This window comes from Brassica oleracea, chromosome C6, assembly GCF_000695525.1.
Source record: "Brassica oleracea var. oleracea cultivar TO1000 chromosome C6, BOL, whole genome shotgun sequence".
NCBI classification, from domain to species: Eukaryota; Viridiplantae; Streptophyta; class Magnoliopsida; order Brassicales; family Brassicaceae; genus Brassica; species Brassica oleracea.
The window spans coordinates 33,079,549-33,092,254 of record NC_027753.1 but is presented as its reverse complement, the minus strand read 5'-3'; the positions used below and the strand labels follow the sequence as shown (position 1 = coordinate 33,092,254).

The following is a 12,706-nucleotide window of genomic DNA, read 5'->3' as shown; positions in this document are numbered from 1 at the left end:
AATTATTTAATTTATCTAAATAATTTTAAGAAAATTGTTAGAAATTATTAAAACGATGTGATATAATATTTTATATTGTTTGGACATAAAATTAATTATAGTGTTGTTTGGAAACATGGATAATAATATAAAAAAATGAGTACATTGTTTAGAAACATGAATATTAGTATAAAAAATGAATATTAGTGATTTAAGGTAGGTTTAATTATAAAGTAAAAAGATATATTTAATTTAAAAACTTACAAAATAAATGTTAGGTCCAACATAATGTTTCTGTTTTAATAAGATAGATAAATAAAAAAGTACAAATTCTCTGAACCTCTCCCAATCTTCTCATGTACTTCACACCAATAAAACACATGTCATGCAAAAATATCGTCGATCCAATCCAGGTTCTCATCAGAATCATCATCCAAATGATTGCCTTCTTCTGTAGCCTCCCTTGGATTTGCGGCTTCTATATTTTGATGCTGGCTTGTAGTCGGGGTGAAGGCAAGATCATGGTCGTTGCAACTCGCAGGCAAAGGAACATCTCCCTGAAAAGAATTATAGTTTTCCAACCAAGCGTCCAAGTCGTCCATCTCGTTGATGATATCAGTATCAAACGAAATCAGATCTTCAATTGGAATATCATCATTACCTTCCTGGTTAGGAACCAACCCTATCTCGTTCGTATTATTTTCAGGAGGAGCTACATTGTCCAACGCAGCAAAACTTGTTTCACCAGGAACTAAACCCACTTGGTTTATATTGGTTTCAGGAACAGTCAAATCTTCAAGAATAGCATAAGCCTCGTCAGAAGAAAACCAGTCCCAATCCATTTGGTTTGTATCGGTTTCAAGTGGGGTTTCAATATGACTTGTTTCACCAGAAACCAAACCCAAATGGTTTGATTTAGTTCCATTGAAAATCATATCTTGAGAAAGACCATGATTTTCTCCAAAAGAAACCCTACCCATTTGGTTCATATCTAGTGGGTTCTTATTGGTTTCAAGAACATAGCTAGATGGTTGAGAAGGGTTAGGATTAGACTGAGAAATACAAATCTTAGCAGATTCCTTTTGGAATGCATCTAAATTAGATGCACCAACTCTTGAACCTGAAAGGACATGAGAGACATGACTATTAGACCACTATTGCTAATATCATTTGTAGAAGGAATATTATTGTAAGATGAGTAATTATTTGTGGCGGAATGAAAATAATTAACTTTTATTTATGATTTATTTAATAATGTTACCAGAAAGTGAGTGCCTATGCAGACCCGATTTTTCTCCTATATGAAACTTTGGCATTCTGTCCTTCTCAGCAGCAGATCTTTTAAATGAATCTGCATTTAATGAAACAGAACAATATTGACACAAACATGAAATAAAACTATAGAATTATGAAAAGTAACCATATAGCAGGAGAGCACTTACATTGGACAGTGGATAATGAGGAAGATTTTGTCTTTCTCAAGGAACACCACATAGAGTTACTTTCAATGAGAGTTTTCGCTAGGTTAGAAGCTTTGAAAGGATATACATAATCTGATGGATATTCATATGTTTTATCCGTGGATTTCCATTCATTCCTTGTCAATGTTTTGTTAATTATCTCAACTTGAAACTTGTATTTCTACAACAATTACAGAATAAAATGCTATATAAAAGCAGCCGAACAATATTATAAGTTGAAGAAATGTATGTATATATACGTACCTGAAGATAGCTACCAACTTGGCGTTGAGACAAGTTTGAGTCCTTCATGATCTCCAATATGGATTTGGGACGAGACTCTGTAAGATAAAGAGGATAAGAATTTATTTTTTTTAAAAGGTAAAGAAAAATTGGTCAAATATAAAATAATCCTTACCTTTTTCACCCAAGATGGATATAGCAGCTAAAAACTTCATGTGGCGGTCACGAGTCCATACATTCTTGCATCCCTCAACATCTGCTATGCTTTTTCCCTTTTGGTACATTTGAGAAGATGTGAATGTTTTGTTGAGTGGTCGTCTTCCTAACAACGATGACTGACTTGTCCCCTGCCTCTTTATGTGGTCTCTGAAAGCTTTCATCTGCTTCATACGTTCTTCCACAATGTTTTCTCGTTTTTCAGCTACGTTGATTTTCTCCCACTCTTGCCTTTTATTAGGTAACACAAGTTGAAGCATGTTGTCGATGTCATTTTCAGAAATTGGCTTCTTCAGACAAGAACATGCTCTTTTTGTCAAAAGATCTGATGTTTCCTTAATGTGTATTTCTGTACCAATCACTTTAACAAAGACATAAGTGTTAGATTCATTTGTTCAAGAAACAGAAGTGGAAAGAGTAAAATAAAAGAAGGATTTATTAAATTTACTTACGTATAAGATGAATTTCTTTGTGGTGCATAGCAGTGAGAAAATCATTTGTGTCGGACAGTTCAACGTTGGCTATAACAAGTCCAATATCTTTTTGTTTTTCGATAACCGATATAGCCTCGCTTGCTCCATTCACACTCATAACATCTAATATATAAATTGATTTACAATGCAACAAATGAAAAAAGGTAACATATGCAATGAAACAATTTTGAATAATATGGAACTATGTGAATGAAAATTATCAATACTAATGTAAATGATTAAAATAAGGAAAATTTCAAAGAATGGTTGGTTTTACCTTTATGCGATCGTTGTTTAAGCATTGGAATGAGAGATGCGACTGATATAGCATCGTGGTCGATTAGCAGAATAACACCAGTGCTTTCAGGAATAATGTTTTCGGTCAAATTTACCATGTTTTCAGCCATTTTCGAGAGAATTTGCTTAAAATATATGAGAATTTTAAATGTATATCGAGTTTCATAGAAAGAGATGGCAAATGAATATATATAGAAGAAGAATAGAAAAGTGGACCCAACAAGATCACAGATTGCAAAAAGAACAATCCAAGAATAAAGCATTTGACTTTTTATCTCAATATATCTAATTTTATAATTTGACCCTTAAAAATATATATATAATAGAAAGTATCTAGGTTAAAAGACAATTTCTCAAAAAAACTTGTCTCGATGGTCAATTTTATTTTAATAGTAACAACGAATAAATTTATAATTAGTTTCTTTTTATTTACATTGAATAAGATTAAAAAAATGGAAATAGTAAAATTCATCTGACTGTCATAATTTAAGAATATTTTAATTTACCATTTACCGACTTAGCAATATCGATATTTATATCGTTACTATTTTAAAATATTTTGACCTGAAAATATATTGGTCATATACTCTTTATATAATACTTAGGATTATTATTAATTATTGTTGACCTAGTAAACATATAATTACTTTTACGTATAATAGTCTTTCATAAAAACATTAACAATGTTAGAATTTTATCTAAAAGATTTGCTTAAAATCAAAATAATAATTTCTTACGATGAAATGAAAATATAAATTATTTATTTTTTCTGAAATTAAAAATTTACAATACTTTGAATAATTTAATTTAAATATTATATAAACTGTTATTTAAGACAGTAATAGTTTTGGTAATTATTTTCTTAATATATATTGGAGTTTGAAATGTATATCGAGTTGTAAGTGAAAAATGACAAAAAAATATATAGAAAAGAATAAAAATGGACCTGAAAATTTAATAAATAAAAAATAATCCAAAAACAAAATATCTAAATTTTTATCTCAATATATTTAAATTTATAATTTGAACCGTTATATATATATAAATATCAAAAGCATCTAACTTAAAATATATTTTTTAGAAGCTTGTCTCGATGGTCAATTTAATTTTAATAGTAATATAATTAGTTTCGTCTTACTGATATTTAATTAAACTAAAAGTTTTTGGAAATAGTATAACTCATTTGACTGTCATAGTTTTGGAATACTTGCAATTTAACATTTATCTACTAAGCAATATAGATATATAGTCATATTGTTACTTCATTTTTAAAAAATTGACCTGCAAATATATTGGTCATATATTTTTAATATGATATTTAGGAGACTTATTAATTATTGTTGACCTAGTAAACATATAAATACCTTTTAAAACATTAACAACATTAAAATTTTATTTTAAAGTTTTATTTAAAATATAAATAATATTTTTCGTGGAGTGGAAATGTAAATTCTATGGATTGTTTTGAAAGTATAAAAATGTAATATTTTAAATAATTTAATTTAAATATTATATAGCTTGTTATTTAAAGTCAACAATTGTTTTGGTATTGATTTGCTTTACAATTTCATCATTACCATATTTTGATTGATCGACTTTTATTTAAAATATGGTGAGAAATATATGACTAGTCAACTTAAAGCTCTTAATTAACTTTCATGCTCATTATGAAATTCAAGAAAATGAAAGTAGGAATAGGAATAAAATTCATTTTTGTATGCATGGCTTTGAATGTAAGCTAAAAATTTACTACAAAGTTGTTAAATTTCTAAATTAAGTCATTAAGATTGTGATGTTGTATAATGTATAACTAATGCTTGTTTAGTCGTGAATTCATGATCGATGGTGGACAAAAGCAACATTAGTAATGGACTAATGGTTAACAACATCAACACATTCATAACAAACTAACAAGAATTCAGAAATAGTGAAACTAAGCCCGTTAATTTGAAGGGACTAGGCGGGTTCGAGCACATGTTTAGCTTCAGGTGAATGCACATGATCCAGATGCGTGGCATATTTACACTGGTTATCGAAAACCTCTCATTTAGAGATATACAAAAAAAAAAAAGCTTAAAATTTCTACTATGTTATGAACAAAACAATCATCTGAATAACCGTAGAATGCTCCTCGGATTTCAAAGTATCAGAATAAGCAATGTTCAAACAACCCCACTTATAGTCACAAAACAGGCTCTTACGAATGCAACATTATTCACTTCCTTTTACCAATATGCTATTTGCCAAATCCTTTGAATAGCTATCAATATCTCTATAGGGTAGGTATAGTACTGTTCAATTATAGGTATATACGGTCCAAGCCTTCTGTTTTTCATTTTACCTTTGGTCATTTAACAAGCTTGAAGGAGGACTTGTTGTTGGGTTTGCAATCAGCGGCCATGAGCTTCTCTTGCTCAGATAGTGAGTGGCGGAAGTGGCAACGGTGGCCGTAAGGACAGATGTCACCAGCAAGAACCATTCTGCAAACTTCAGTCTTGTAACGAGGATGGCGGATCACTGGGCGGAGTTCTTTAATGCCGTGAGCGAACTGGCAGTGGTCACCGTATGGGCATGTCCCTGTCTCTTGCCACTTGTTGCAGAGCTCTGTCTTTGTCATCCCTTGATTGTACACCTCCACTTCTATCTCCTCCTCTTCTTCTTTCTTCCCTCCTCGCACATATACCCTTTGCTGCAATTTCATTAAGTCATTTACATCTTTAGTTCAAATAACACAGAGGAACAGAGTATTTTGGTGCTTTCGTAAAAAGAATCATCTATGCAGCTTAGACTCAACAGTTAAACCGTTAATACATCGACTCTAACTAAAGCCTCCTCTCATAAATACAATTTTTACTGCATTTTACTCAATCATGGCCCTTCATTAATCACCATTATTCTCTACATCTCTAGTTAAACGAAAGCAGAGGAATAGAAGATTAAGGTATCAGAACATGCAGCTCAGATTCAACAGTTAAGCAACGTCTATTGTGTCTCAATGACTAAACCAAAATCACAGTTCCTGCATCTTAGTCATTCATGGTTCTTCATTCATCACTATTACTCTTAACATCTATAGTTCAGACTTCAGAGAAACATCTTTTGTTTATTTCTTCTACTCAAGAATCTAAATCATGAACTTAGTTGAACGAATGTTTCTAAATAATCTTGTACCAACACCAACAAATAAAAGCTTAGTCAAATTCAAAGGCTAATCAACCCTGTAGTCTCAGTGATTCCTGTAATCAAACTCTATAACTATCAAGAAAGCAAAGAAGAGATTAGTTACCGTCGTACTGAGTTGTTGACCACAAGCTCCAGGCTTAGCTACGGCTCCACGAGATTTTCCACATTGAGCAGCGGCGGCGCCACCACCACCACCACCTCCACCTTGGCTCGACTTAGAGTAACCGCTGGATCTCACGGAGATGCTCTTCGGGAGCGACGAACGGTTCAGATCCTCACTCGCAATCACGCTCGTCGGACTCTCATCGCTGACGTCATCTCGATTAACCGCACGGTTCTGATTCTCCGCGTCCTCGGCGCCGCGATTATTCCCTCCGCCGATCGAAAGATTGCTAAGCATCCGAAGCGGAACCCTATCGTAGCCGAATCGGTTCTGGATAGAGGATCTGATCAGCTGGTCGAGCTCCTTCTTGAGGTGGAGATTCATCGAACGCAGCTCCGTGTTCTCGAGACGGAGCACTTCCGCTTCGAGCGACGCCTCGTGGAGGCGCGTGTAGCACAACGCCTCTCGGTTCACCATGTCTTGGCGCTGCTGCATCACGCTGCGGCTGTTGGAGTGGTAGAGCTGATCGCGTAAGAGAGAAGGTTCGCCGTGAGAGTTGACGATTCCAACGGCGGAGGTGCCGCTGTAAGTAAACGGCGCCGTTTCGTTTTCCATCGTTCCTCAGCGATTCTGTAACGGAACAACCGTATATGATAAATCTCAACAAGCAATTTGGTAATCGAAGATTCGGATTATCACAAAATCGCGGAAAATTATACAGGAAAGAGCATCAGATCTAGTGGATAATCGATTTTATATGATGGAGAAAAGAAAATTGACGGTTAGAGATTGACCTGGAGTCGAGAAACTGAAGAGCAACCGAGAAAGTGCCGAGAAAATTGAGAGGAAACTTTCTTGCTCGAGAAAGGGAGAAGCTGCAGGTATTTATAGTGGCCTCTTGGAGGGAAGTTATGGAGATGGATTATCGCATTTAAATAAATAATTATTTTAATTAAAGTGAAAATAAAGCGGTTGTTAGAAGTAACTAACAGAAAGATTCACCTCTGGTAAAAAAAAAAAGAGCAAGCAAGCACCGAATGCTTTAAGACTTAAGCTAGATTTAAGTTTATGCCACTAATTTTGACCATTTTCATGTAAATAATATAATATTGGATGTTGATAGTAAGAGCAAAGTGTACTTTTTGATGATAATAATTACGAAGAAGCCATAGTAGCTGGAGATACTAATAACCAAGGCCCAGTGATGGTTAGAGAATCATTTGTTTCAACTAATTGCTTGTTTCTGAAGATTATTTCGAGGGTTAAGATTGGTCTTTTTACTAAAAAATAATATTACTTCTGCATTTTGATTGGTTTATATAAAAAAACTTTAAAACTGAAAAGAAGGTTTGCTTATTTATCACAACTATAACTAACCTCTTTTTAAGTGGTCTTGTCAAAAATTCATCAATACAACAATTATGGTTTTGGTAACACTGAAAAAGTCTTTACAATTTCCACTGTTCATATCTTATCATTGTCAATGTCATTGTTTGTTAAGTAACCTTTTGATTTAACATTAAGGATAAAGTTAAAAATTCTGGTGAGATTTGGTGATTACATATTGGATGGTGAAGCAAATAATCAAACAGTAACATGCATGAAACTGAAATAGATGAGCAGCTAGATTAGTGTCTTATGTACAAAGGCATATTAGTACACACTTGTACCACGTCTATCTTTTGCTTTTACGTACGTTTGAGACCATATTAAGCTTGTTTCTCCTCTCTGAATCCAAAAGAATGCAACTTACATTATGATTTATATATTTTTATGTCTACGGTTAATGGAAGCTAGTCTCTGAAGATACTTACGCTCTTGCCTCTCTTCTTCTCCTTGAGCCATGAGATGGCGTTTTGACGTGCACAGTCAGAGAGAGGAGAGCAAAAAGAGATTACTTCCTCCGAGTGATTGTGAGAGTAATGAGTTTCGCTGCTTCCTCCTCCAATGGTTCTTGAGAATAAAAGAGATGATGAGGAAGCTTCTTTAGGTGTAATTATGGAATTATTGAATGGTGAAGAAAATGTATTCACCTGAAGATATTAAAGGTAGAGAGAGACATTAGAGCATCAACAACGCAGGATACAAAAGGGGTTTTCAACCCTTGGGCACACAAAAACCGGTAACAAAAGGCTTGAGATAAAGATCGTTTGTTGTTGGTTTTTTGCACTGTTCGCGGGCTCTACCGACACGTAGTGGTCCGCGATTGGTGCACTTTAAATTTTTTTTTTCTTTTAATTAGAAAAAAAAAAATACGATGTGGTTTCAGGGATAATGCTGGTCTTACGTTACAAAAGAATATATAAAATAGTTAGCTCAAGACTCTATAGACTTATATATACCTCACAGTGGGCTGATGTTCCCTTAAATAAGATGTTATCATCTGCAACTAGATCATAATCAGCTCCAAAAAGTTCTTCAAAGTTTCGGAAAGTGAGATCAATGTCAGGTATATGGAAGTCATGGTCATCACAAATTGTATCTTCACAAACTCCAATGTCTTGTAGATTTTGATCCCAAAGCTGAAAAAAAGAGCGCTAACCATGTAACTAAATGGTTACACCACATTTTCATTTAAAAAAAAGGAAAAAAAAAGGGTTACACCACGAAGACACGCATGATACTATTTAAACTAAACCTGAGTGTTCTTGTTAACTGGGCTTTTGCATTCCCAATAGGAATCACCAAGTGTAGAAGACGAAGACAAGTGTGAAAAATCAACAATCAGATCTTTTCCAGTCTGTAGAAGATGGACCAAACGTTCTTCAGATTGCTTTGGAAGCTCCAATGGAGAAGGACCATCTTGCTCTGTCAGCGACAAACTCTTATTCTCTTTCCTGAGTTGAAGCTTCTCCAATTCAAGAATCTGTCTCAAGATAAAACCAGCTTCTCTTTGCACCTGAAATACTATCTAACTTGATATGATTTCTTCACTCTGTCATGACTGATGTGTTACGCTTGCGTGTGTTGTCATTTTTGTAATCATATATTGTCACATTATCTATTTCATCGACTATAATATCTTCCAACTAAAAGAGTTAATTATCAACACGATTTTTATTTATTCCAGTTACAACTTGCAAACGAATCAAAGATAATGGTCATTCGATTATTATTACATAAACATGCTCAAGCCAAGCTTTGTTTTACAAAATGTTCCGTAAACGCCTCTCTTCGCCTTTCTCTCATAATAGTTTGTAATTCCTACTTAAATACAATATTAATCTTGTATGCAATTCTTTTAAATTTCTGTCAGTTGTTCGTTATTCTTATAAGTTTATTCGTAGGAGTTAATATGTATGATTAAAAAACATGAAAGCATAATAGTATAGCCATGAAAGTTAGATCAGGAGGAGGAATCTTAACAAAGAGACTATGTACCCAATCAAACATCATTCGGAGAGGCCACAGAGAACAAACCCTAGTCCCAGACCGATTTGATCTATCATGGTCGACATGGCGAGACCCTCCTCCGTCAATGTCACTTCCCGAAACGCGTAAGCGAACCTCAAAGCGACAAATGGGACAAGTGTTATGAATATTCAACCAAGACACAATGCAGCTCGTATGATACAAATGCAAACATTTCAACTCTTTGCCTTCCTCTCCAACTTCAAACTCCTCTTTGCATATCGCACAAACCTTCTCCTTTGCCAAATCTTCTTCCGTGATAGTCACGGTCTTTAAATCCTCGATGGCTGATAAAGAGGCCGGTGGTGGACCAACACGTTCGCTAGGCATGGCATCAACGAAGTCATCATCGGTATCATTAACTAGTTCATGGTTTCTTGATGAGTTGATAAGATGGAGAGTAATCCAATCGGTATCGGTATCCCAAAAAGATCGGTTAAGCCTCATAATGTCAAGCTCGTCGTGAAGATTGATCTCTCTAGAGCAGAAAGGACATAAAGAACCATATAGACCATAGTTTCGTAGCCTTATGGTACGGCTACAATGACGGCAATAGAAGTAATGGAACGTTCTTGTTCTTCTTGTTCCATTTACAATGACTCTCGGACGATACGGATTAGATGCCATGTTTTAACGTGAAATTTAGTCTTTTATTTGGATCAGGGTGTAAACATATGCATTTATACCTACATACGTGTACATGTTTTGAGGACGAGGCAAGACGAAGCCTGTACGAGTGTGTTATTCTTTTCTGTCTAGAGGAAGAATGGTGTCGTGTGGCGTCTGCTTATGCTAACTCGGGAATCTTTAGTGATTTGTCTTGTACGAAATCAAACATTAATGATGCTTAGAAAATCAATTATGGTAAAGAGTGATTAAGCAAAGAGGGGTGTTATATGAACGGCCCACTATCAGCCCAGATCTTGGACCAGTGTTCTAGTGCTTCCTTAAAATTGAGCATATATTATTTTTTTGAGCCAAGATCTAAGGAAGCACTAGAACACTGGTCCAAGATCTGGGCTGATAGTGGGCCGTTCATATAATTGCAATTTTTGGAAACCTAATATCGCACATAATTGAAGCATTGTACGAGCAGATATGTTTATTCCACAATTATTGGAAAAAAAAAATACCATGAATCTAATCAAATAGTTTCGACTTTCGACAACGAGGAGACTAGTTGCGTATTAAAGACGTAGTTGATAAAATTTTGGGAATTTAAGTGTGGTAGGAGAAAGAAAAGCATCAAATGCTTTGTTATTGGGATTCGCACTGTTTGCTGAACTCCAAGATCTACCGAGGAGTACAATTTTAATTTATTTTCATATTTTCTTCTAATCTACATTATAACAGGGCAGTTGCTTCACTCCTAATGCGACACGTCAACGATATGTAGATCCCATTTTTAAAAAGTGTGAAAAAATGTCAAGTCTGTGACTCGAATCTGTTGTAAATAGAGAGTTTAAAGACTGAATATTTCTATGTTCTTATTAATGATCAAGGGGGTTCCTTTATATAAGTATTACAAGATGAAGATAAATGGAAAGTATCCAAAACCTAAACTCATTAAGATTAGAAAAACTACTAATACATAATAATGGAAAGATTACATCTACTAGAAAAAGGAAATGATTTCCTTTTCTCTAAGCTTTGTGGCCGCATCTCTCTCTCCTGAAGTCGGCTCTCTCTCTCTCCCCTCTCTCTAGGCTTCGGCCGTCCCTCCATCTTCTAGGTATTGGTCCGGTCTTAGACCGGGCCTGGTTAATGGCAATCCACTCCATTACTTATAACACTTCCCCTTGGATGCCATAACCATACATGATTCGTAGTACGCTTCATGTTGCCTCATTAAAACCTTATCAGGAAAACCCAGTGGGACAAAACCATGATGAAGGAAAAAGAGTACAACACGCACTACTCCCCCTGATGTGAACCTCACTGTAGGTTCTACATTCTACCTACATTCAACGCATCTTGGTGCGTGATATTTTCTGTATGTATAGGATGAGAGTAATCGGCCAAGTTTATTACTAAGCCGTATCTAGACCACTTTGACCTCTTAGGTCGTTTCTCATGTCATCGTCTACTGTTAACTCTTTACTTTGGTCGGACAAAATAAGTACTTATGGACAATGTACTAGACATGGTTATCATGAACCTATGTCTCGATCTGGCCGATCCATGTCTGGGTCATAGACCTCGTCTATACATGTCCACTACTTGTCTCATGAGTGTTCAAGATCAATGATCATTGATGTGAGTTTTATAATCTCTCATTATGGCTCTGTGGCCGAACACTCTCATGTATGTGGACATCGATTTCTTTGCCTTAGGTAATGTCGTATTCATTATTCTTTGCAATCCTATCTTAATGATGATGGTGGCGTTTCATGACCTCAGTTGTTGTGGATCATATCACACGCTAAGTATACATTATTAGGTTATGGACTTCGGCTTTCACGAGCTTATGGACTACAATACTTTATATCTGACAGGTAAGGATAGATTAAACATCTCCTCTTATCCTTACGAAAAAACTTTGTGGAGTTTATACAGCAGCATACCATTCTGCTATGCCGGATCCTTAAGGGATCTGATTGTCAGATTGCAACCTGATGGGTTGATATTTTCTACTAGCCCGTGATCAAAGGATAAGAGCCGGACGCCTTTATCTGAAAGCCGGATGCCGTTTAGCTTAAGGGTTGGACATCTTTAGTCGAAGGACCGGACGCCTACAGATACGTTCTGTATCAGTCTACTAACCTCTTTTAGGTTTAGTATAATCACAAGGAATTTCAAATATATGGACTATATTGGATTGTCTTTTATACAACTCCAAGATCAACGATCATGCGTGGTCAATTTCTTTTACATACTATATGCAGCTGCTTTATGTTTCAGTCCATGAATAAGCTTAGGAATGAAGCTGTTCTTTCATCTTATCCAGTGATCCATATGCTGCTTACTACATCATTTGTATCTAATTTCTTTCTTATGACCAGACCATTGTCAATTTCGAAATCTATAGCAGCAACCACCACATAGGAGTTTATCTCCTTATAATTTGTTTCTTTGATCTCTGTGAGTACCTTGTGTAACAAGCTATGATCTAATGCTGTTATTAGGAAACATGAACACTCTACATCATGTACATCTCTCACGGTTTCTTTATCTCACAAGATCCATCTATTTCATTGGTTTTATCAGATGGTGTTTCTGTATATGTATATGGCCAATACGCCCATCTCTCTTTTAGATACTTTGAACCTCCACGTTTTATCTTTTCTAATCTCTATGATCTTTTATGATTGTATGAGTACTCTTTCGTGGGTTCATGATCC

The 12,706-nt window shown here is 35.1% G+C and overlaps 4 protein-coding genes across 5 annotated transcripts; all 4 read right to left on the bottom strand.

The window, feature by feature from the left end:
* Positions 1–362: 362 nt before the first annotated feature.
* Positions 363–2,778, bottom strand: LOC106298038 (putative two-component response regulator-like APRR6). The gene is made up of 7 exons (XM_013734145.1): positions 2,649–2,778; positions 2,351–2,494; positions 1,858–2,259; positions 1,704–1,780; positions 1,422–1,620; positions 1,241–1,330; positions 363–1,099 (listed from the first exon to the last, which is right to left on the bottom strand). Exons 1-7 carry the CDS (start codon positions 2,776–2,778, stop codon positions 363–365), a joined length of 1,779 nt encoding a protein of 592 aa, XP_013589599.1.
* A 1,812-nt stretch (positions 2,779–4,590) lies between these two features.
* On the bottom strand, positions 4,591–6,828 carry LOC106299094 (zinc finger CCCH domain-containing protein 15). Of its 2 annotated transcripts, XM_013735233.1 has the most exons (4): positions 6,749–6,828; positions 5,955–6,584; positions 5,010–5,357; positions 4,591–4,693 (listed from the first exon to the last, which is right to left on the bottom strand). In XM_013735233.1, exons 2-3 carry the CDS (start codon positions 6,567–6,569, stop codon positions 5,016–5,018), a joined length of 957 nt encoding a protein of 318 aa, XP_013590687.1. In that variant the 5' UTR covers positions 6,570–6,584; positions 6,749–6,828; the 3' UTR covers positions 4,591–4,693; positions 5,010–5,015. The 2 variants fall into 2 exon arrangements, with proteins under 2 accessions (XP_013590687.1, XP_013590686.1); XM_013735232.1 differs by lacking the exon at positions 4,591–4,693 and having other exon boundaries at positions 4,771–5,357.
* A 919-nt stretch (positions 6,829–7,747) lies between these two features.
* LOC106298037 (putative zinc finger protein At1g68190) lies at positions 7,748–8,928 on the bottom strand. The gene is made up of 4 exons (XM_013734143.1): positions 8,911–8,928; positions 8,593–8,853; positions 8,297–8,476; positions 7,748–7,987 (listed from the first exon to the last, which is right to left on the bottom strand). Exons 1-4 carry the CDS (start codon positions 8,926–8,928, stop codon positions 7,748–7,750), a joined length of 699 nt encoding a protein of 232 aa, XP_013589597.1.
* Positions 8,929–9,128: 200 nt separating this feature from the next.
* LOC106299554 (ERAD-associated E3 ubiquitin-protein ligase HRD1B-like) lies at positions 9,129–9,999 on the bottom strand. The gene has a single exon (XM_013735629.1). The coding sequence runs from the start codon at positions 9,990–9,992 to the stop codon at positions 9,258–9,260; it is 735 nt and encodes a 244-aa protein (XP_013591083.1). The 5' UTR covers positions 9,993–9,999; the 3' UTR covers positions 9,129–9,257.
* Between the last annotated feature and the right edge of the window lie 2,707 nt (positions 10,000–12,706).